Source organism: Gossypium hirsutum, chromosome D06 (genome assembly GCF_007990345.1).
Source record: "Gossypium hirsutum isolate 1008001.06 chromosome D06, Gossypium_hirsutum_v2.1, whole genome shotgun sequence".
NCBI classification, from domain to species: Eukaryota; Viridiplantae; Streptophyta; class Magnoliopsida; order Malvales; family Malvaceae; genus Gossypium; species Gossypium hirsutum.
The window spans coordinates 4,170,949-4,192,928 of NC_053442.1; the positions used below are offsets into that span (position 1 = coordinate 4,170,949).

Below are 21,980 nucleotides of genomic sequence, written 5' to 3' on the forward strand. Positions count from 1 at the left end.
TATTGCCCTTTGCATGAATTTGGATTTTGCCCAGTCCACTGTGATTTTTTTTAATAAAAGGAAAAAAAAGTACACTGGTCTAGGCTTTTTATTTCGGCCCAGACATGGTCCACGGATATCGGGTAATCGGCTCGGCTCATGAGAGCCCCAAGCAGACAGCACGATTCACTAAATATTATTTAAAATATTAAAATATACACTGGTTTTAGAATTTTTTATCTTCCTCCCTGATTGATCGGGTACCAATTCAGTTAAAAAAATAAATAATATATCATTTTATTAAATCATGACTATTATTATTTTGATAATCTTTTTTGTCTTTTCGTATTTTTATATAGTTTTAAAATAAAATAACTAAATTTAACAAGTTTAGGGATTGAACTTATGTTTAATGAATTTATATAAAAATCATTCACCACGACACAGAATAATAATTCTTAAGTAAATTTTAACATAAAATATTTTATCTCATCAAATTTTACGTGATTTTCACATACATACAGATGCTTGTTTTAAAAAATATAATAAATAATGAAACGTATGGTGTGAAACTAATAATAATGACAACACATTTGCAATATGTACGAAATTAAAATAAAAAAAATTGCTTAACTTGTGAGTAAAAGAAAATTTAAATAGGTAAATATATCATGTTAAGAATATTAAATACACTCCAATTGTTTTTCATGGTATTATTTTTCTATAGCACATAAAATAGTTGTCAAGTTAGTGAAAAGAAAATTCAACATTAAAATTTTATTTTTAAAAAATTAAATATCGAGTGGGCTCGTGGCACCAACGCGATCGTTGATATTATCCATATGTGAGAAAATATCTTATATTAAAAGTTATTTTTTAAAAATTTACTCAAGAATTATTATTGGTGTAGTGGTAAAAAAATTGTTTATAAATTCATCAAACACGGTTTGGTACTCGGTTAACTCATGACACCAACTTAGTCAAAGGTTTTATTAATAATATAGATTTTTTAAAAAATAAATAAATGAGACTAGAAATCATATCACATGTGTATGTGTGTGGAAACCACAAATTTAGAACACAAATATATGCTTAAAAATAACATACAAAAAATAATGAAACTTATGCTTTGAAACTAATTAATAATAACACATGAAATATGTACATATTAAAATAAAAAAAAAATTAGATTAAATTGTTTATCATAACTAATAAAGGAATTAAAATATGTCAAAATATCAAATTAAAGCTTTAGTGAATGGTAAATCAAAAGTTTTACTGATGCAACCGACATGAGCTTGAATCGCACCATTTGTATATTTTTATTGGTTTATTTTAAAGTGAAAAGATTAAAATACTTTCAAAGAATATTATTTATTTTAATTACAAAAGGGTATTCTCGCAATTTTCTAACTGAGTGGGTGCCCAATTAACAACGTTTTAAAGTTTATGGATCAATTTAAAATGTGAGTGCTAGCTTAAAAGGCATTTTGTGAAATTAGCCTTAAAATTTTTAATTAAATTTGATTTTAAAAAAACGAAATTATGAATTTATAAGTTATGCCTTAGGTTATTGAAGAATACAAATTAAGACCATGATAATTTTATATAATTCACACACTACTCGTAAAAGTAAATCATTGTCACTATACGCATACACAACACAAGTAGACAATCTTTGCGATTCAAATCCATGACGTGGGTTGTATACTGAGCACCCTAACGAATAGGTCAATAATGGGGTTTATTACTTAATGACCAAAGTAAATCTAGAAAGCTTGGCTTAAGTTGTTGTTGTGGTTTTAATCTCATATCTTCCTTTTTTATTATCTTTTTTCTTTTCTTTTTTTTTACAATTTTATTATAGGTTCTAATCATATCTGCTCTTTTTGACACAATGCTTAAAACTATCCAATGGCAGAGCCACTAAGAGACCCAGGGGGGTCATGGCGCCCCAAAATGGTAGATTTTCAATTTAAACCCTTTATAATTTATAAAATTTTAAATTAGTAATGGTAAGATTAAACTTTAGCCCTCTAAAAATGATCAAAATTTGATTTAACCTTTTAAAAATTATAAGGATATATACTATTAAAATGATGAAATTGTATTTTTACTGTCGTAAAAATATACAGTTTAATTTCGGCCCCCCAAAAATAATTTTCTGGCTCCGCCATTGGAACTATCCATAGTCCCTCCCCAACTCATAAATAAAAGGATAATGCGTTTAAACACACTCGAATCCATAACCTTCTATATTAACAACAATGCTTATACTAATCGAGTTGAAACTCAATTTGCTTTTGTGCTTCTTTTTTAGGTTCATTACTTCATATGGGTGCTTCCTTGCCTACAAAACTACTTTAGACTTACGAACTCTAAGATGAGTGGCGTGAGTGAGTTTCTCAACTCACATTCTTTAATATATATTCTTTTTCCAATATAGGCCGTACGAATTAGAGTTGGAAATTGTGGTCATTTTAATGGCTTTCTTGATTTGGAATTAAAGCAACAATCGGTTCATGTGAAGCTATATAAAGTTTACTTTGAATTTTCAATCTAAATCCCAAAAGAAATACACTTTTATGAACCTCATTTGTCCTAAATTGAATAGTTTGCTTTGCCAAAAATGAACTTATTTGTGTAGGAATAGTGACGGCAAAAAAATATGTTGAGGGTGAACCTCATTATCCTTTTTGTCTTGAAATGAAATGTTGATTGTTGATAAGCTAGCACTAGAAAGGAGAAAAAAAATATCTTAAGGAAATACATTTATGCACATCATTTTGAAACATTTGAGCAAATCTATGTCCCAATCCCCAAAACATATCTTCTATTATATCATGTGATTAGATCAGTGAGTCCAAAGTCAAGTAAGATTAGTTCCACTTCCTTTTCCCTCACCTTACCTTTTCTAAGAAAATAACATATAAAGCATGAAGTACTAGGATGCTCAAACCCTTATCTCTCTCTCTCTTTCTCTTATCTTTAACCTTATTTATCATTTTTATTACTATTTAATTAATCTACTTATCCCTCTTAATCCATTTTTATGTGCATTAGGGTAACATCTAAGTTGAAATCTTATTATAGTGTGATTCTGTTTTTAAATCAATGGATATGGTTAAAAGATAAAAATGAAAAGACTATAGCCATTTGATCAAGCTTTGCAAAAAATTAGGACTTTGTGCTGGTGACCTGAAACCTATTAAGTTAGTTATTGGATATGCACTCAATCTGTAAACCCTTCGAGATTTTGGTATTTAGTTTATCTATTTTTTCTTAATTTTATTAAATTAATTAGTCATCACAGTTTTACTAAATAGGACAATTATAATTATTTACTCATAGATTCTAATACAGTAAAATTTTGGTGACTTTGACAAAATTAGAATTGAGTTAACCAAATAATTTAATTAGATTAATTAATTAAATTTATATTTTGGGAATAGATACTAGCTATTAAGTAGGATAATTATATGGGTTTGTTTTAATTTATTAATTTAAAACTAGACTATACATCATTTTACTCAATACACGAAAGGCTCAAGGAGCTCAGTTAATGGACAAGTAGGTGACACTCTAAAGGCGGGTCTCCCTATGCTTGCCTCCTACCTCTATTGGAGTTCTACTAGAAGTCCAATTTTCTATTAAAATATTATTTTCTAATCTTCCTATTCTAGTAGAACTCTTGTGATTTTTTTCCTATATATAAGAACAAGGGGTTGCTGAAAATCATAAGGAAATACACTATTATACTCTACCGAATTTTAGAGAAAATTTTCTTTGGATTCTTTATTTGAACTCAAATAAATTCCATCTTTCGTGAGTATTTGTAGTATAACTTTGTAAGATTATAATTTCATACACATTGGCAATTTTAATTCAAATTTGTGAGTTTGAATTTTTTAGTTTTAGATTTTCGCTAGAAAGTCTTGATTTTCATCCTATGATTGGTTCTTAAATAGAGCCCACTCTCCGAGTATATTAGAGTTCAAGAATAGTGGATAAGATCACTTGGTTGAAAGCTAAATGGATTTAAACACTAGAGTTAAGATTCAACAAATCTTTCTAGCTTGAAAGCACATATAATAAATTTGGTGAAATTTATTACCATATATATCACAACCAAAGTCATGAAAAATTTTAAAATTCTGTTCTGCAACTAAAATTGTTTCTCAAACCTATTTTTTCTAACACTGTTTAGTGTTACCGGATCTACTCCAACCTTCCTCTCTGCCTTCTATTGGTACATCATGTTCATTTGTTTGCAACACTTCCTCTCTTTATCAAAAAATCATCTATACACCTCAATCCAAAGAACACTCCCCTAAACAAGAAAGAAAAATGCAAGATCACATCTCAATACAAAAAACCTAAAAACCCTTGAAAGTGACAAAACATTATAACAAGAATACTCTACAAACGCAACCAAGCTTAGTAAGAAAGTAAAAACAAAAATTTGAAATCAAGGACAGTCTTTAGCATCACAAAACATTAGGAGCTATGAATCTTCACGACAAACTCCAAACACTGTCATATAAGTCAAATGCTACCATTTAACAGATATAAAAAAATTGTAACACCCCTAACCCAAATCCGTCGCCGGAACAGGATTAAGGAGCATTACCGGAGTTAATAGAATAATTTCAATTAATTCATGTCAATTACTATTCATATCAGGAACCAACCATATTTAATCATAATGTCTATTGAATGAGCCCTCGAGACCCAATTGATGCTTTAGAAAACAGTCGGGACTAAATCAAGAACTTAGAGAATTTTTCACAAAATCTCAAAATATTTCTTAAGTGCAGGGGACACACGCCCGTGTCCCAGGCCGTGTGGGCATTCGATGTGAGGCACACGGCCGTGTCCCAGCCCGTGTCCATGCCTGTGTAACTCTCTGACTTGGGTTACACAACCAACTACACGGTTATGTGTCAGGCCGTGTGGAAAATTTAATTTTTGAAAATTAGGTGCAGGGGTCACACGACCAAGCCATAAGCCCATATGATAGGTCATGTGACACACACAGTTGAGACACACGCCCGTTTCTTTGCCTGTGTGAGCAATTCTAAGTATTTTATTTCTCAAATTTTAAGATGCAGGGGACACACGGCCAAACCACACGCCCGTGCGCATGACAATGTGTCACACACGGCTGAGACATGCACTCGTACTCAAATTTGCGGTCCAAAACCACTGTTCTGATTTCACTAAAAACAGACTGTTATAACTCTCCCCCTTTAAGAATTTTCATCCTCGAAAATCTTACTAGAAAGAGGTTTGGATATTGCTTTCTCATAGTTTCCTCCGGTTCCCAAGTAGCTTCTTCTATTTCGTGTCGTTGCCAAAGGACTTTTATTAAAGCTACCTTTTTTTCTCAATCCTTTCATCTCACGTGCCAGAATTTTGATCAGTTCCTCACTATAAGTCATGTTAGGCTAGATCTTGACCTTTGTCGGTGAGATAACATGTAAAAGATCTGACACGTAAAAAATATTATGAATCTTGTCAAGTTCTGGCGGTAGTGCCAATCAGTATGCAACGGGTTCAATTCTTTCAATAACCTCATACAACCCAATAAATTGAGGACTCAATTTGCCTTTAAGGCCAAACCGAAGAACTTTCTTCCAAGGCGATACCTTCAAAAATACCTTATCACCAACTTGAAATTCTATCTCTTTTCGTTTAATATCAGCATAAGACTTTTGACGGTCAGAGGTTGCTTTCAAACTATCCCAAATTACCTTTACCATTTCTTCAGTTTCTCGGATTAAATCAACTCCGTGTATCTTTTTTCTCACTAAGCTCAGTCCAATACAACGGAGTTCTACATTTGTGACCAAACAAAGCCTCATATTGTGCCATTTTAATACGGGACTAATAACTATTATTGTATGCAAATTCAACTAAAGACAGATACTTTTCCCAATTACCTTCGAATTCCAAAACACCATTTCAGAGTATATCTTCTAAAATCTATATCACACGTTCGGATTGTCCATCAGTCTAAGTATGAAAAATGGTGCTGAAATGTAACTGTGTACCTAGAGCTTCTTGCAACTTATTCCAGAATCGAAATGTAAACCGAGGATCCTTGTCTGAAATAATGAAGACCGGCATTTCATGTAGTCGGACAATCTCAAAAACATATAAGTCTACAAATCTATCCAGGGAGAAATTCATACGTACCGGAATAAAGTGTGCGGATTTCGTTAAACGATCAACGAATACCCAATTGGCATCTTTCTTTTTTAGAGATAGGGATAATCCTGATACAAAATCCATAGTAACTCTTTCTCATTTCTACTCCGGTATTATAACTGGATGCAATAATCCCGAAGGCACCTGATGTTCAGCTTTAACTTGCAGACATATCAAACATTTAGATACAAATTAAAAAATATAATGTTTCATTCCCGGCCACTAGTATATATTTTCAAATCGTTGTACATTTTGTTACTCCCATAATGAATAGACATAGTACCATTATGAGCTTCGTGCAAAATCTTCTGTATAAGTTTTGAATTCTTCGATACACATATTCTACCTCTGAATAACAGACAACCATCAGACCCAATCTGAAATTTTGAATCGAAATTTGACTCACATTGTATCCATTTAGCTCGTAATTCATCATTATTTTTCTTAGCTTCACAAATCTGCTGTAGAAATGTCGGTTTAGCTTTTAACTCAGCTATGATTGAACCATCATCAGATAACAACAACCGGGTATTTATTGATCGCAAAGCAAACAAAGATTTCTACTCAGAGCATCTGCAACCACATTGGCTTTTCCCGGATGATAATCACTAACCAGATCATACTCTTTCAATAATTCAAACCATTTGCGCTGTCTTAAGTTCAAGTCTTTTTGCGACATCAGATACTTTAAACTTTTATTATCAGTGAATATATGGCATTTTTCACCAAACAGATAGTGCCGCCAAATTTTCAGTGCAAAAACAATGGCTGCCAATTCTAAATCATGTATTGGATAATTTTTTCATGTGGTTTTAACTTTCTAGAAGCATAGGCTATTACTTTACCTTATTGCATAAAAAAAACTCAAACCATTCAACGATGCATCACTATAAATCACAAATTCCTTACCCGATTCAAGCTGAACTAACACTGGTGCTTCAGTCAACAAGGTTTTCAATCTTTCAAAACTCTGCTGACATTTATTAGTCCATTCAAACTTCATATCTTTCTGTAAAAATCATGTCATCGGAGAAGCTATCATCAAGAACCCTTTTACAAATCTTTGACAGTAACCAGCTAATCCCAGAAAACTTCTGACTTCAGACACATTTTTCGGAGCTTTCCAGTTAATAATTGCTAAAATTTTATTCGAGTCCACTCTGATGCCTTCAGTAGATACTATATGTCCAAGGAAACCAACTTCCTAAAGCCAATCTTCACATTTACTAAATTTGGCATACAGTTTTTTTCTCACGCAGAGTTTGCAACACAATTCTCAAATGATCAGCATGTTCACTTTCATCTTGGGAGTATACCAGAATATCATCAATAAACACTACAACAAATCTATCCAGATACGGTTTAAAAATTCTATTCATTAAATCCATGAATACCGCAGGTGCATTAGTCAAGTCGAACGGTCTAAAAATTGATCTCTATACATTAGCATCAATATCTGATTATTCTGTCAGTCATGCCAGTTTTTAACAATAGAAAGGGATGAAATTTTTAACAAAAAAGACCAACACTTCCTACACTTGTTGCGAATGGAGCTGGAGATCTTGAATTAAAGCATTGAGAGCCTCAGTCTCTCTCAGAATACCCCAAAAATGTGGTAGAGCAATCATGATATTTCTTTGATTTCTTTGAAGCCGACGATTGTGACTTTCCCATAAATCTTTTACTCGGAGTTCGGGCTTCTATCTTTGCTAGCCTTTTTTCTTTGCTTAGCTCCTCAGCTTTATGTGCCCAGTCAACTGACACCACAGATTCTTTTAATTACAGAATTCCAACCAATAACTTAATGTTTTCATTTAATCCTTCTTCAAAACATTTACACATGGCAACTTCAGTCAGAACACACTTTGTGGCATACTTGCTTAATTTGACAAATTCTTGTTTGTACTCAGATACTGTCATATTTCCCTGTTTAAGCTCTAGAAATTCTTTTCTTTTCTAATCCAAAAATCTCTGACTAATATACTTCTTTTTGAATTTTGTTTGGAAAAATTCTCATGTAACATTTTCCTTCGGTACAATAGAAACTAGAGTATTCCACCACTGAAAAGCCAAATCTTTTAACAAAGACACTACACATTTCAAACATTCAGCAGGTGTACAAGATAATTCATTCAAAACCCTAATGGTGTTTTCTAGCCAAAATTAAGCCCTTTCTAGATCATCTTCAACAATGACCCTAAATTCTTCCACCCCATATTTCTAAACTTTATCTAGCGGAGGCTTACCAGTTCTAACAAGTTCAGTACCTTGTGGTATATCAGGAACTAGTAAAGAAACATGAGGGGGAGGTTGTTGTACAGCAGGATTTGTTCTCAAGTATTCAGTGAACCATTCATTCATCATTTGAAAGAAGGCTTTTTTAGCCTCCTCACCTCGGCCCTCAGATACGAGCCTTATACTACTGGAAATAGCTCTTTAAACTAAAGCTTGAGCATTGTTCTCAGCTTCCTCAAATTCAGCTCGGTCGGATGACATTACTATATGAAAAACATGTTTAAAATTGTCTGGGGATATCACACTATCACAAATTATATAATCGCATAGATAGCTAAGCTCGTACTTGCTACGTTAGTCTGAGAATCGGCTAAACCATAGCTTTAATACCAATAAATGTAACACCCCTAACCCATATTTGTCGCCGGAACAAGATTAAGGAGCATTATTGAAGTTTACAGAACAATTTCAATTAATTCATGTCGATTACTATTCATATTAGAAACCAATCATATTTAATCATAATGTCCCTTGAATGGGCCATCGAGACCCAATTTATGCTTTATAAACAAGTCGGGACTAAATCGGGAACTCAGAGAATTTTTCGCAAAATCTCAAAATTTTTCTTAGGTGTAGGGGACACACGTCCGTGTCTGAGGCCGTGTGGGCATTCGATGTAAGGCACACGGTCGTGTCTCAGCCCGTGTAACTCTCTAACTTGGGTTACACAGCTAGCCATACGTTCGTGTGTGTCTGAGGCCGTGTAGGCATTCGATGTAAGGCACACGGTCGTGTCTCAGGCCATGTAACTCTCTAACTTGGGTTACACGGCCAGCCATACGTTCGTGTGCCAAGTCGTTTGGAAAATTTAATTTTCAAAAATTAGGTACAGGGGTCACACGGCCAAGTCATACGCCCATGTGCTAGGCCATGTAACACACACGGCTGAGACACACGCCCGTGTCTCTGTCCGTGTGAGCAATTCTAAGCATTCTATTTATCAAATTTTAATATGAAGGGGACACACGGCCAAACCACACACCCGTGTCTCTGCCCATGTGGAAAAAAAATAAAGCCATTTCCAAGCCTTATTTCTCACTGATCCTAGCATCAACATATCCAACCAATTTTTTTGTACCATTACAAGTCACAATAGAACATTCAATTCAAGCCAATTTCAAATTCAATACATGTCATAACATCCCATTTATCCAAGTATTTGATATTACCTAATTGGCCATATAAACATGAGTATATTTTACCCATTCATGCAACCATTAATATATTTATGTAACTTCAATCATTCAACCATTTCAATACACACATCAAGCATGATAAGGCCTCATATAACACCATCAAAATATGCTTAACACTAGTCATTCCAATGGCTAGTTATAACCAAAATATCTCCTCATTATGCTTAACATAGCTTATACATTCCATTATACCAAAAGTTAGCTTGCTTTATATACCGAGAAGTCTAAGGGATAGTGTGGTGTGTCTCCGACCAAGTTCTAACCTTCACGAGCTTCTGAGCACTATAAAACAGAGGAAGTAACACATGGTAAGTATATTATGCTTAGTAAGTTCGAATAACAAAAAATTTACTTACCACTCCTTTACATTTAAGATAAGCTTACAAAATTCATCCAAAGAAATTTGGTAATTTGCCCAAACACATATAATCTCAAGAAACTTGTTAGTCATGTATTACATGTAAACATTAAGAATTAAGGATGAGCTCATCATGTAAAAAATTTCATATACAAATGCTTTTCATTACATATTTCCATTTAACATGTGCATTTCCATGACAAATCATGTTAAGTTTAGTTTAACCATGTCAAAACTTTACCTGTTGAATTTATTTAAAATATCGATGGATACACATGTAGTACACTCAAAGTGTATAAAATTATAATCCTTCAATTCATATGCAAGAGTGCTCTTTAAAGCACATAATCGGAAAATCCTCTCTCAAGCTATATAACAGGAAGCTCACAAAGAGCCATTAATCAATAAGCGCACAAAGAGCCTATCAGGAAGCTTATCCGAGCTATATAACAGGAAACTCATAAGAGCCATAATTAGGAGGTTCACAAAGAACTTTTAATTAGGAAGCTCACGAAGAGCCTTTAATCAGGAGCTCCGGATAGCCATATATCGAGAAGTTCAAGCGAGTCATATCAGGACGTTCACAAAGAGCTACGTTTGTGTCCGCAATACATGTAGGATCACAACCGATCATATAACAATATGCTCAAATTTTGAATTTCATAGCTATTTGATCCTTTTAGCTACTAGAATTCAACTTTTGCATTTTATGCAATTTGGTCCTTTTCTCAATTAATCATGATATCAATAAAATTTTCTTGACGAAATTTTCATACAATATTCTTATCATAATACAGATCATAAAATAATATTAAAATAAATTTTCTTTCAGACTCGAATTTGTGGTCCCGAAACCACTGTTTCGATTTCACTGAAAACAGACTGTTACAAAAATCTTCTTGAGACATAAGCTTACAAATGTAAGATTAATCTCAAAATTATTCATTGAACAGTTTCCCATATCATCATTTACTCACCTTTGAAAAATGCTAGTACAAATATTTGTAGCTTTTCTTCGCAATTCAATATTTGTTATTTCCATAACTACCTATTCTCCCATTCCAACTACATCAAGAGTTAATTGTTTGCTCAAAAGTCAAGCTTCTTCAGCCTCTTTGACAATGTCTCTCTTCCAATATGTAATAGTGTCAACCTCCTCACTTTTTCTTGTATTTATAACATTCCCTGTTGAAATAGATTTATCAACAACCTTGAACACTTTGTTCCCTAATAAACCCTTTGCCTTCGCATTTCTTTTCAACATCTTCTTCTTTCTGAGTTTTTCCCTTTCCTTTTAGCAAAGTCTTTAAGTTTTGTAAATCATTGATCATCACCAATGTTCAACCCTTTTTATTTAATACCACTAATCTCCTTCCCTCTTTTCTATCATCCATCATGTTACCAGCTTCATTTTCAATAACCAAAATTTCATTAAAGGTACCCTAGTAGCCCTGCATCAAACTTTGTGTGGTTGCCACATCACTTATAATGTTGTCTCTAGGCGCACCATTAACTTCACAATTTGTTTCAAGCTAACTATTAAAAACATCTACATCTTTCTCTTTTATCTTGGTTATCATGCACCAAATGAAAGCCACATTCTTCTTCATTAGCTTCTCTAGACAATTCTGTTGGAAAAATTATTTATGAAAACGACTTTGTTGCACAACAAATTTTTAATAATTTTAATAAAACTTGAACCTTTGTTGTGTTATCCATAACAAGATTTCTAGCTTTTAACCGAACGGTCTTCTCCACTATCCTCGAACCCTCGATTGCTAAAAAAGTGGGGCTTTTATCACAAACCAAACATAGAATGAAAATTGCAACTCTCTAATAAGAAAATTTCACTTTCTCTATGGTAACCAAAATCGAAATTACTATCACGAGTACTCACAAAAAATAGAATTTATTTTATAGCTAAATAAATTTTCCTAAATTTCAACAGAGTATCCATGCATGACTGATATGTCAATTTGGCTATATTGTAGTCCCTATTAATAGAAAAAAATCACAAGAGTTCTACTAGAACAAAAAGAAAGAGAAAATATTAGTTTAACAGAAAACCAAAGTTCCCCTAGAACTCTTATGTGTTGGGATACCCAGTGTGGCACCCCCCTATTGCTATTGGGCTCCTTGGGCACAAAATGATGAAGTAACTACACTAAGGGCACAAAACCTCAATAAATTCAACTACATTTGTCGTCCTACCGTTCATATATGATTTCAAATTTGATTGAGATTTAAAGTCGTATGAATCTTTTGATTCAACTTCCTCAGTATAACAACAACAAAAGATTGATATGGTAATTAGATCAATTCCCAAGACTCTAACAAAGAACAAAAAGCACTTTATCTCCCACATGAAAACCAATTAATTCTCCAATTTTCTCTAATTTCTATATGATTATCTATATATACTACCCCATATAATGGAACTCCCTCTACAATATCATTGTCAACACATACAATATATTATCTAGATTGTAAGAAACTGTGTAATCGAATGGTACCTATTGTAATTCATGTGCACAATTACACGATATGTAATAAATATTGTAATATGATAATGTTTTTGTAATCATTGTAAAATCTTATTAGGACTTTTGCTATTATAATATATTATGTAGCCAATAAGAAATTGTGTAATCGGGTAGTATATTCTAATTTACTTTCCACAATAGATTACAATATATGTAATAAATACTATCTTTAGATAATATTTTTAATAACAAAAAAACCTTGAAAATTGTTCTTTTATAAAATATATTATATAGATATTAAGAAATTATGTAATTAGATAATATTTATTATAATTTTTTTTACACAACATATCACAATGTAAATAAAAAAATACTAACTTTAATGACTTATAATTACTAATATAATGAAACTTTACCCTAAACTAATTTTAAAATGGTTAAAAATATAATATTAGTCCATGTACTTAGGATTGGAGTTTTCCCTGTATTTTTAAGTTAAAAAATTAAGTCTTTCTATTTTATTGATTTAAAAATTTCAGTAATTAAAATCGAAGTATTTTTCATTAAAATTTATTAACTTAAAATTTTGATTAGCTGTTTTCATATGATATAATATATGATGGACAAAAAGTAAATATATTAAATTAATAAATTTATTCATTGTTGATAACAATGGTTAATTAATTTATTATAAATATTTTTAAAAAAATAAATGATTAATCATAAAGTATATTATATTTTATGAGAAAAAAAATTAAATTTTAATCATATCCCTTAAAATTATTGAACTCTGTGTCATTTTGGACCGACTTGCTTTATAGTTGACAGATGTCAATTTCTAAATAGTTGTCATTTACTGCTACAATGAAGTCGGTGCTAAAAGTATATTGCCAACATCAGTTTCTTTCCTTCCATCTTTGAATTGTTTCAATTTAACACCTGCTTATTAGTTTTTTGGTTTCTTTTGGTGCTATAAGGAAGCTATTTCGTAAATAATTATTAAAGCCAATGATTAATTTAAAATTATATCAACTTGAAGTAATTAAAATTCAAAATAATTTAGACCAATAACGGCCCATTTCAAAAATCAAAACTTTAAACTCGAATACAAAATAATCGATTATATAAATGAACGTATTTTAAAGTAGGGTAAATTATACTTAAAATTATTAAACTATTAATAAATTTATATTTTGATCACTCGATTATGAAAAATTATAAGTGTTTGAAAATTTTAATTTAAATCACTGACATATTAAATCTTTAATATAATAGTCACGTTTTAAAAAAAGCATTTTGGGTGTTTTTCTTTTTTCCTTTAACGAATTAAACCTAATCCATTTTATCTAAAAGTACTAAATTGAACTCAAGGACACTAGTAGAAAAACTTAAAATATAATAATTTAGGTTAAGTTAACTTATTAAAGATTAAAAAAAAGAAATTCAAAATGTTTTCTTAAAATCATGTGAAAATTCTGTAGCTACATCAGTCGCTCATTAAAAATTCTAAAATGAAAGCTTTTGAATAGTTTTTTTTTTTGGATTAGAAAAATACTTCCAAGTATTGATTGATTAAACAAAGCACCACAATATCAGCAACAAAGGAAAACATCTGTGAACAATATAGGAAAATAAGAGCCTAACAAAATTAAAAGAGCAGACATAAAATCAACTCTACCAGTGTCAGGCCGAGCTCGAAATTAGGCGATAGGCGAAACTGACAGGCCATCCTTGTCCAAGATAAACACCAAGGAAGATGGTGGGTGGTGAATCCAACCCTCCAAACTCATCTCCACTTTAACCTACTTAGCTACCCAATTTACAGTTTTGTAATAGTTTAGTTATTATTTTGTAAAATTTTGAAATCGAGTGATTAAAATTTAAACTTAGTAATAGTTCAATAACCTTTGATACAATTTACCCTTTGAATTATAGAAATTAATTATAAAGTTGAAAATTGTTTGTAAGGTGGTAAAGAAGAGGATAACAAATTACTAAATAGGAATGAGTTGTAGTAGGACACGAATGCTCAACAATGGAAAGTTTGTTTCTTGCAAGCTAAATAAAAATGACAAAACCAAGACCTCCCAATTAAAGTAAACCCATTTTTGAAAAAGAAGAAACTTTTTTTTTTCTTTAACAAAGGGAAGAAGACAGCAATGGTGAAAATCTGATTGAAAACATGTTTTGAAAAACAGTGTAGGAAATGTGCAAAACAAAATTCAACATTGGCATTTAATGAAGCCGCATTCTTTGAAACAACCACTAATGGTAGGAGCCCATTTAAGGAAAGAAAATCATGCAAATGTTAAATATGAGTATTTGTTTTCATGTCTATCGAGGTCTAACTCGATCAGTATGGATATTGTTGTCAATATAAAAGGATGTGGGTTCGAGTGTGCTGAAGTGTATTATATATCTATAGATATGTCTATTCATGGGTCAAGGAGGGACGATAGATAACTCTAATCAAATAAATAAACAAATAAATTGCATTTTTATTTTCATATAAAAATATATATGTCTAATGTAAATATTTTTGAAAAAAAATTTGAAGCAACATAGGACAAAATTGAAAACAAACTAACGCAAAAAGGGGGATTTCTCTTTCTTCTCTGGTAAAAGTATCATAGAGACCCCTATAGTAAATTGTGTATCTAAGGGAATTGGCAGGGCTCCGACCTCCCTTAAAATAGAAAATTGTACATTTAGGCTATTTAAAAATTTTAAATTAGTAAAAATAAAATTGCATTTTGGCTCCCCTAAAAATGATAAAAATTTGATTTAATCTTTTAAAAATTATAAAGATATAGGTTATTGAAAATTAAAATTTAATTTCAGCCTCCCTAAAAAAATTTTCTGGCATCATACCTGCCTATAGTAAAAGTTGGATTGCCTTTTGACCCCTCTACTCAAAAAATTGATAAATCAGTCTCTGTGCATTAGATCAAAGAGCAAAGTGGTCTTTTCTGTTAAAATTTTCATCTAATTCTACCATTAAAAATTGATCTCTATACATTAGCATCAATATCTGATTATTCAGTCAGTCATGCCAATTTTTAACAATAGAAAGGGATGAAATTTTTAACAAAAAAGAGCAATTTACTTTTTGATCTAACATATAGAGACTAATTTATCTATTTTTTGAATAGAAAGAATAAAATACAATTTAACTTTAAATAAAAGGACCTCTATAGTACTTTTACCCTCCTTCTTGTAGACGTGTATATGTTGTCCATCTGTTGAAATTTGATGTTATTATGATTGTAATATCACATCACATGCATTAAATGGCATTAAACACAGGTCTTATTCTTCAATATTTTGAGAAAAATTTGATCTTCTTAAAAATCATGCCTACATTTTTAGTCTAGAATTGATTTTAGATTAAGTTTTATTTTAATTATTGATTTTGATTTATTTTGTTTATACATATGTGGACTTTAATAAGTTTACTTGTAACTTCAAAACCACAATTATGCAAATCTCTTTGGATATCTTACCCTACCAACACACTTTCATTACACAATTTAAGGTGGGTCAAAATTTTTTGGTCAAATGCTAGATTAGTTTAATAATAAAATTATTAAAATTATTAGGGGTGGGCGTTCGATTGAATCGAGTAAAGAATTTTTTAGTTAATCTAGTTGATGAGTCCTATTTTATCATCCTAACTCCATCTGAAATTTTTTCGAATTGAGTCGAGTGAAATTGTTTAAGTTAAATTAAAATTTTAAACATGTCAAATTAAAATCTTGTTCTAGTATACCTAATTCCATGTTAGACAAGTAAATTTGAAACTATATATATTTGAAAACTTTTTCAAAGCAAAATAAGAAAAGGAAACATACTTTAGTATGATAAACTTGAATCATTAATTAACTTGGGTCTCAAAATTATTATTTTATAAATTCTTTAAAATTTTAAATTTCTTTATATATTCTTAAAAATATATACATTTTGGAATTTTATAAATATTTTAATTTTTAAAATTATTTTTGAATTTTTTAAAATTATTTGAATTTTATTTTTGTAATTTTTGTTGAGAGAGTGACCAATTTGCTCATTTTCAAAATTGTCAGGAACCTAAGGGGTATTTACACAAATATGTTATTCAAATTATTTGAATTATTCGAGTTATTCGAATTATAAAATTCAACCCGACTCGAACTCAGAATTCGAATTACTTATTCGAGTTGACTCGAAATTTGATTTTTTCTAATTGAATCGAGTTTTGCTCACTCCTAATTTTGTTATTAGTTTAATAACAAGAAGAAGAAAAAAATAATGTATATGTGTAAAAATAATTAGACATAAAATAAGGAATAATTAATATAAATTTAAACTTGAAATTAGAAGGTTGGTAAAACTCTTGTAAAAAAAAACTCTCCAAAATAAGTAAAAAAGTTCTTTCTTTTTACCATAAACAAATCATATGAGTGGTTAAAAATTACTAATTGTAATTAATTTATTGCTAATTCATGTATTAAAATATATGAAAAAATAATGCTACCAAACATAAATAAATAAATTTAAATCATGAAATATCATTTTATTATATTTAATATTATTAAAATGACATTGATATATTTTTATAATTCTAATGATACTCATATTACATATTTTACATACAAATACGTATTTATTTCAATATTTTTATTTTATAATTATTTTTTATCACGTGAATTTCAATTATTTAAAATTCCTTTATTTATACTAACAAAATAATTACACATATGACTAATTTACTTTTTAACCTAAAATATAAGTATAAGCCGGTCAATTTATTAAAAAATTAATTTAATAAATTAAATTACTTTTTTATTCCACAATTGGATTAATAAATCATTATATGTCTCATTTATTTAGGTTTTATATTTTAAAATACCAATCAAGAATAGGCGATGATTTTTAAATCTACTCATCGAATTAAAAAAGCCTTCACCATTAATGTATCAAATAATTATCCTTAAATGAACTAATGACACGAATGACCCCTATATTTTAGTTTAGTTTTAACGTGATACCTTTACTTTTAAAATGTCCAATTTAGTCCATGAAATGTCATTTTGTTTATAATTTGATACCTGAACTCTAACAATGTTTAATTTTTTTTAATGACATGATTGTTTGACCAATGGAATTGTGATGCATGGCACTTTTACCAATATTTAAGGAAAATAAATTTAAGGTAACACATGTTACCCTTTCGTTGGTAAATTTGATATATTATAATAAAATTAAAGTCGTTAGGGTCAAGTATAGCATTGATTGATAGAATGAAACTTCAGGTATTAAATTGGTTTTTTTTAAACTATAGGTGTCATTATTTGTTTTACGGCCTGAGACTAATCCTATTTAGGCCCATTAGAACTAAACCTAAAGTGTAAGGATCATTCATTTTGTTAATTCTTTTTTAAATTGAATTTTTTCTTTTCTTTTTTGATTAGGGGGAGATGGCAATAAGTTGAGTAAAGGCGGAGGTTGCTAAATTCATTACTGCTCCATAGTTGTCATGCTCTGACTCACCACCCGCCTTGCTTCACTATAAATGTGCAGTCATGAAAACTACTATAACTTCTATGAATATCGGATACGATCATTTTCAATTTAATTTTTGTTAGTTATTTTTAATATTTTTAGTATTTTTAAAGGTAAGCAATATATATAAACATAATCCTTCAAAAAAAATTCAATATACGATTAAGGGAAAAAAGTATAAGAACATAGAATTTTTCGAAGCTTATGTTAGGATTTTGGTGTCCCAACTTTTTTTTATTCTATGTTCATACCTAAACTATCCATACGTATTTTAGTCCAAAAGTTAATGGCCTATTTTTTAGTCCAACCAATGAGATTGCACTATGTGTCTATTTTGTTTTCATATCATTGGTGATGTATTAACCCATCATTAATCGGGTGTTGATCAATGTTGATAAGTATTGACCAATCATTTGCTTTGGTTTTTTTAAAGTTTTTAGAAAGTATTATATTTAATTTTTTTAAACATAAATATTTCAAATTTTTAGAATTTCTTCTAAATTTTATATAATATTTTTTGAAAATTTAAGAGTTTTAACTAATTTATTAAAAAAACAATATATATTTTAAAACTTTAATTTATTATAATTTTATACATATATTTTAGAATTTTTAATTTTTTTAAAATTTGTTCAGATTTATATATTTTAAATCTTTAAAAATTTTCCTTTTTGGAAATATTTATATAAGGTTTTTATAAATTATTATTTTATATAATTTATATATTATAAAAAAGCTTTTAAAATTTTAATTTATATATATTTGATTTTTAATTATATGTGTGTAAAGAAATATCACATTGTGCAATTTCACTGGCCACGCGTCTCACCTATTTTTCTAATACCATTAAATAATTTAAATACTAAAACAGAATAAAAAAATTAGGCACCTAAATAGAAAAATAGATATAATACAAAGACCAAATTGTATCATAATATTTTTATTTTTTTAATAATTATATATAAAATTAAGACAATTAATAACCATAACTATTTCATATCCGTTGTTAAAAAAATTCACTTTATCTCGTTTTATATATTTATTTCAAAAATTTTATTTGATTTGAATCGAATCGATAGAATGAAATCAAAAGAGATTACATCACTATTTTTTTTATGAGATCTGCAATCACCAATCTTTTGTCAGTCAGCTTTGAGTGTCACAATATATAGCATTCTTTGCAATTAAGCCCTCCCCAAAAAACCAAACAGATCAAAACAGCAAACCTGCTTGAAAGTTTGAAACCCCCCACCCCCCTCTCTCCATCACAAACAACAACTTAAAATATATCATCTCAGAGTCTTTGGTTTTGGTTTGCAAATCATGAAGAGGCTCAGTCCTTCACCTTCCTTGGATGCTTTCATGTCCATCTCTCAGCCTAAAGGTACACACATGAAAATTCCCACCTTTATTTCATGTTTCTTTAACCCAAATTCGATGTGTTTAATTCAGTTGATTGTGCAGAGGAGAAGAGTTCAAAGAAGCACCAAATTTACAGCAAGGAATTCCAGGCTATGTTAGATGGTTTAGATGAAGAAGACAGCTTAGAAGAAGGTGGTCAAGCAACAGAGAAGAAAAGGCGTTTATCTATGCATCAAGTTAAGGCTTTGGAGAAGAATTTCGATGTGGGAAACAAGTTAGAACCAGAGAGAAAAGTGAAGTTAGCTGAAGAATTGGGGTTACAGCCAAGGCAAGTGGCTATTTGGTTCCAAAACCGACGTGCTCGTTGGAAGACCAAGGTGTTGGAGAAAGATTATGCAATGCTTAAAGCTAATTATGATGCTCTTAAGCTTGATCATGACAATCTTGAAAAAGAAAAACTGGGTCTAATTGCAAAGGTTAGTGTTTATATTTCAAACCCCATTTTTTAGTTTTTTTAAGGTAAAAGTAATATAAATGTTTGTACTAGAAGTCGGATTACATTTTGTTCTACCTACTTAAAATTTAGTCAAATTAGTTCTTGTATATTAAAATTTTCATTCATTTATAGTGTTAAAACTGAAGTGGTTAACGAAATACTTGTATTTCATATTAACGTATAGGGTGATAGGGATCAATTTTTAACAGTAAAATTGTATGAAAATTTTAACAGAATGATTGATTTGCTCTTTGATTTAACAGGCATGTACTAATTTACCTATTTTTTAAGTAGAGGAAGTAAATTATAATTTAACTCCTAGTACAGGGGCTTCAATGATACTGTTACATTTTTTGAATTAATTAAATCTAAGGGTTGATATATGATTGTTTTGCAGCTGAGGGACTTGAAATCAAAGTTGAAAGAAGAGTGTCCAAGCTTTTCAGTGAGGAACAAAGAGCAAGGTTGCTGTGAGAATGATGATGATGATGATTGTAATGGGATCGTTAAAGAAGAAAGCAATGTGATGAATGGTTCGTCTTCATCGTCGGATTCATCAAATAATCATAAGTGGTTTAAACCATTTGAGTCGAGAATGGATATGGGGTATACGTATGATGAGCCAGAGTTGGTGGAATTGGAAGAACGAAGCATGTTTAGTGCAGAGGAATCTTGTGGTTTCTTCTCAGTTGATCAAGCTCCATCTCTTCAATGGTACTTCACGGGGCAGTAAAAAAAACACTGCATAAAGGGATAAAATAGCCTTAAAAGTTTTGTAATTTAGGAATATTTAAGGTCTATTCTTCTATTGTTGTTGTTGTTTTTTCAATTATCATAATTAAAACTGATTATTGGGCGGAATGTTACGCATAAGGTTTCGAGTTTGATTTTTGTGAGAGTTTTTTTCTCCTATTTAGGGGTCTAATCTGACTCAACTTTAGATTTAATCGAAGCTTAATGTGATTATGAGATACCTAACAGATTTAGATTAAAAAAATATAAGTTCAAATATGTGTCCCAAGTTCATGTATTTTTCATGCCTTTAAAATTTAGTCACTCAACTTTTATTTCGCAAAATTTAGTGTTTCTACTTTTCGAATTAAATAAATCAGGTCTAATTATCAACTCTGTTAATATTCTTCTGTTAAATTTGTTTGATAGTTATATAACCAAAAAAAAAGTTGTAATTAACATCAATTTAAAAGAAATATTTTAATGTTGTTAACAATTAGACTTGCCATTTTATATCTAACAAAAGACAGGGATTAAATTCTTAAAAATAAAAGTAAAAATATTCAAATTCTAAATATACGAATTTGTTTTCATATGTTTTAGTATATGGGTTAGTAATACACTAGCTCAATTCATAATATTTAGCCATGCACATGACTTATTCTTATTATATAAGTTCTTTTTGATACAATGTCTAAAATTACTCATAACCCCTCTCGAACTTTTAAATAGGAGAATAATGAAGCTAAAATTTTTTTTAGAGGGGCCGAAATAAAATTTTAATTTTTAATAGTCTATATCTTTATAATTTTTAAAGGATTAAATTAAATTTTCATAATTTTGAGGGGTCAAAGTGTAATTTCACCTTTACTAATTTTAAATTTTAAATTTTTTTTAAAGGGCCAAAACAACAATTTTCTATTTTAGGGCCCCTACCAGCCCCCCTGGATTTGCCTCTGTCAGTACACTCAGACTCATGTACTCTTGTATTAACAATAACTCCAATACTAATTAAGTTAAGACTCGACCGATATATTTATTAAACTTTTTATCTATTATAATATTATAAAGAGAAAAATAGTGTTGGCGGTTTCAAAGTACCTAAAAAAACCAAAGGGCCATGTTCGAAAATTCAGAAGGCAGCGGCACAAAACTGGGTGTCCAATCCAATGGCAAAGTTCCAAATTGGAGACCCGATGCATTCCCTCTTGGTTCTAGTTGCTTTCCTTTTTTTCTTTTTGGGACACCCCATTGTTTTGACTTTAATGTAAAAAACAGACCATATCCCTCCATCTCCCCTGACTTGTCAATTTTTTGCACCAGTCTTT

At 30.2% G+C, this 21,980-nt stretch overlaps 1 protein-coding gene across 1 annotated transcript; it reads left to right on the plus strand.

The window, feature by feature from the left end:
* The first annotated feature begins 19,211 nt into the window (after positions 1-19,211).
* On the plus strand, positions 19,212-20,811 carry LOC121203583 (homeobox-leucine zipper protein ATHB-6). The gene is made up of 3 exons (XM_041095092.1): positions 19,212-19,446; positions 19,527-19,900; positions 20,318-20,811. The coding sequence occupies exons 1-3, from the start codon at positions 19,386-19,388 to the stop codon at positions 20,651-20,653; spliced, it is 771 nt and encodes a 256-aa protein (XP_040951026.1). The 5' UTR covers positions 19,212-19,385; the 3' UTR covers positions 20,654-20,811.
* Positions 20,812-21,980: the final 1,169 nt, after the last annotated feature.

Bases quoted from the DNA above. Each gene is read 5' to 3' on its own strand.
- LOC121203583 (XM_041095092.1), top strand. From the start codon at position 19,386: ATGAAGAGGCTCAGTCCTTCACCTTCCTTGGATGCTTTCATGTCCATC. The intron at 19,447-19,526 runs GTACACACATGA...TTGATTGTGCAG, and splicing joins GTCCATCTCTCAGCCTAAAG to AGGAGAAGAGTTCAAAGAAG. The intron at 19,901-20,317 runs GTTAGTGTTTAT...ATTGTTTTGCAG, and splicing joins AACTGGGTCTAATTGCAAAG to CTGAGGGACTTGAAATCAAA.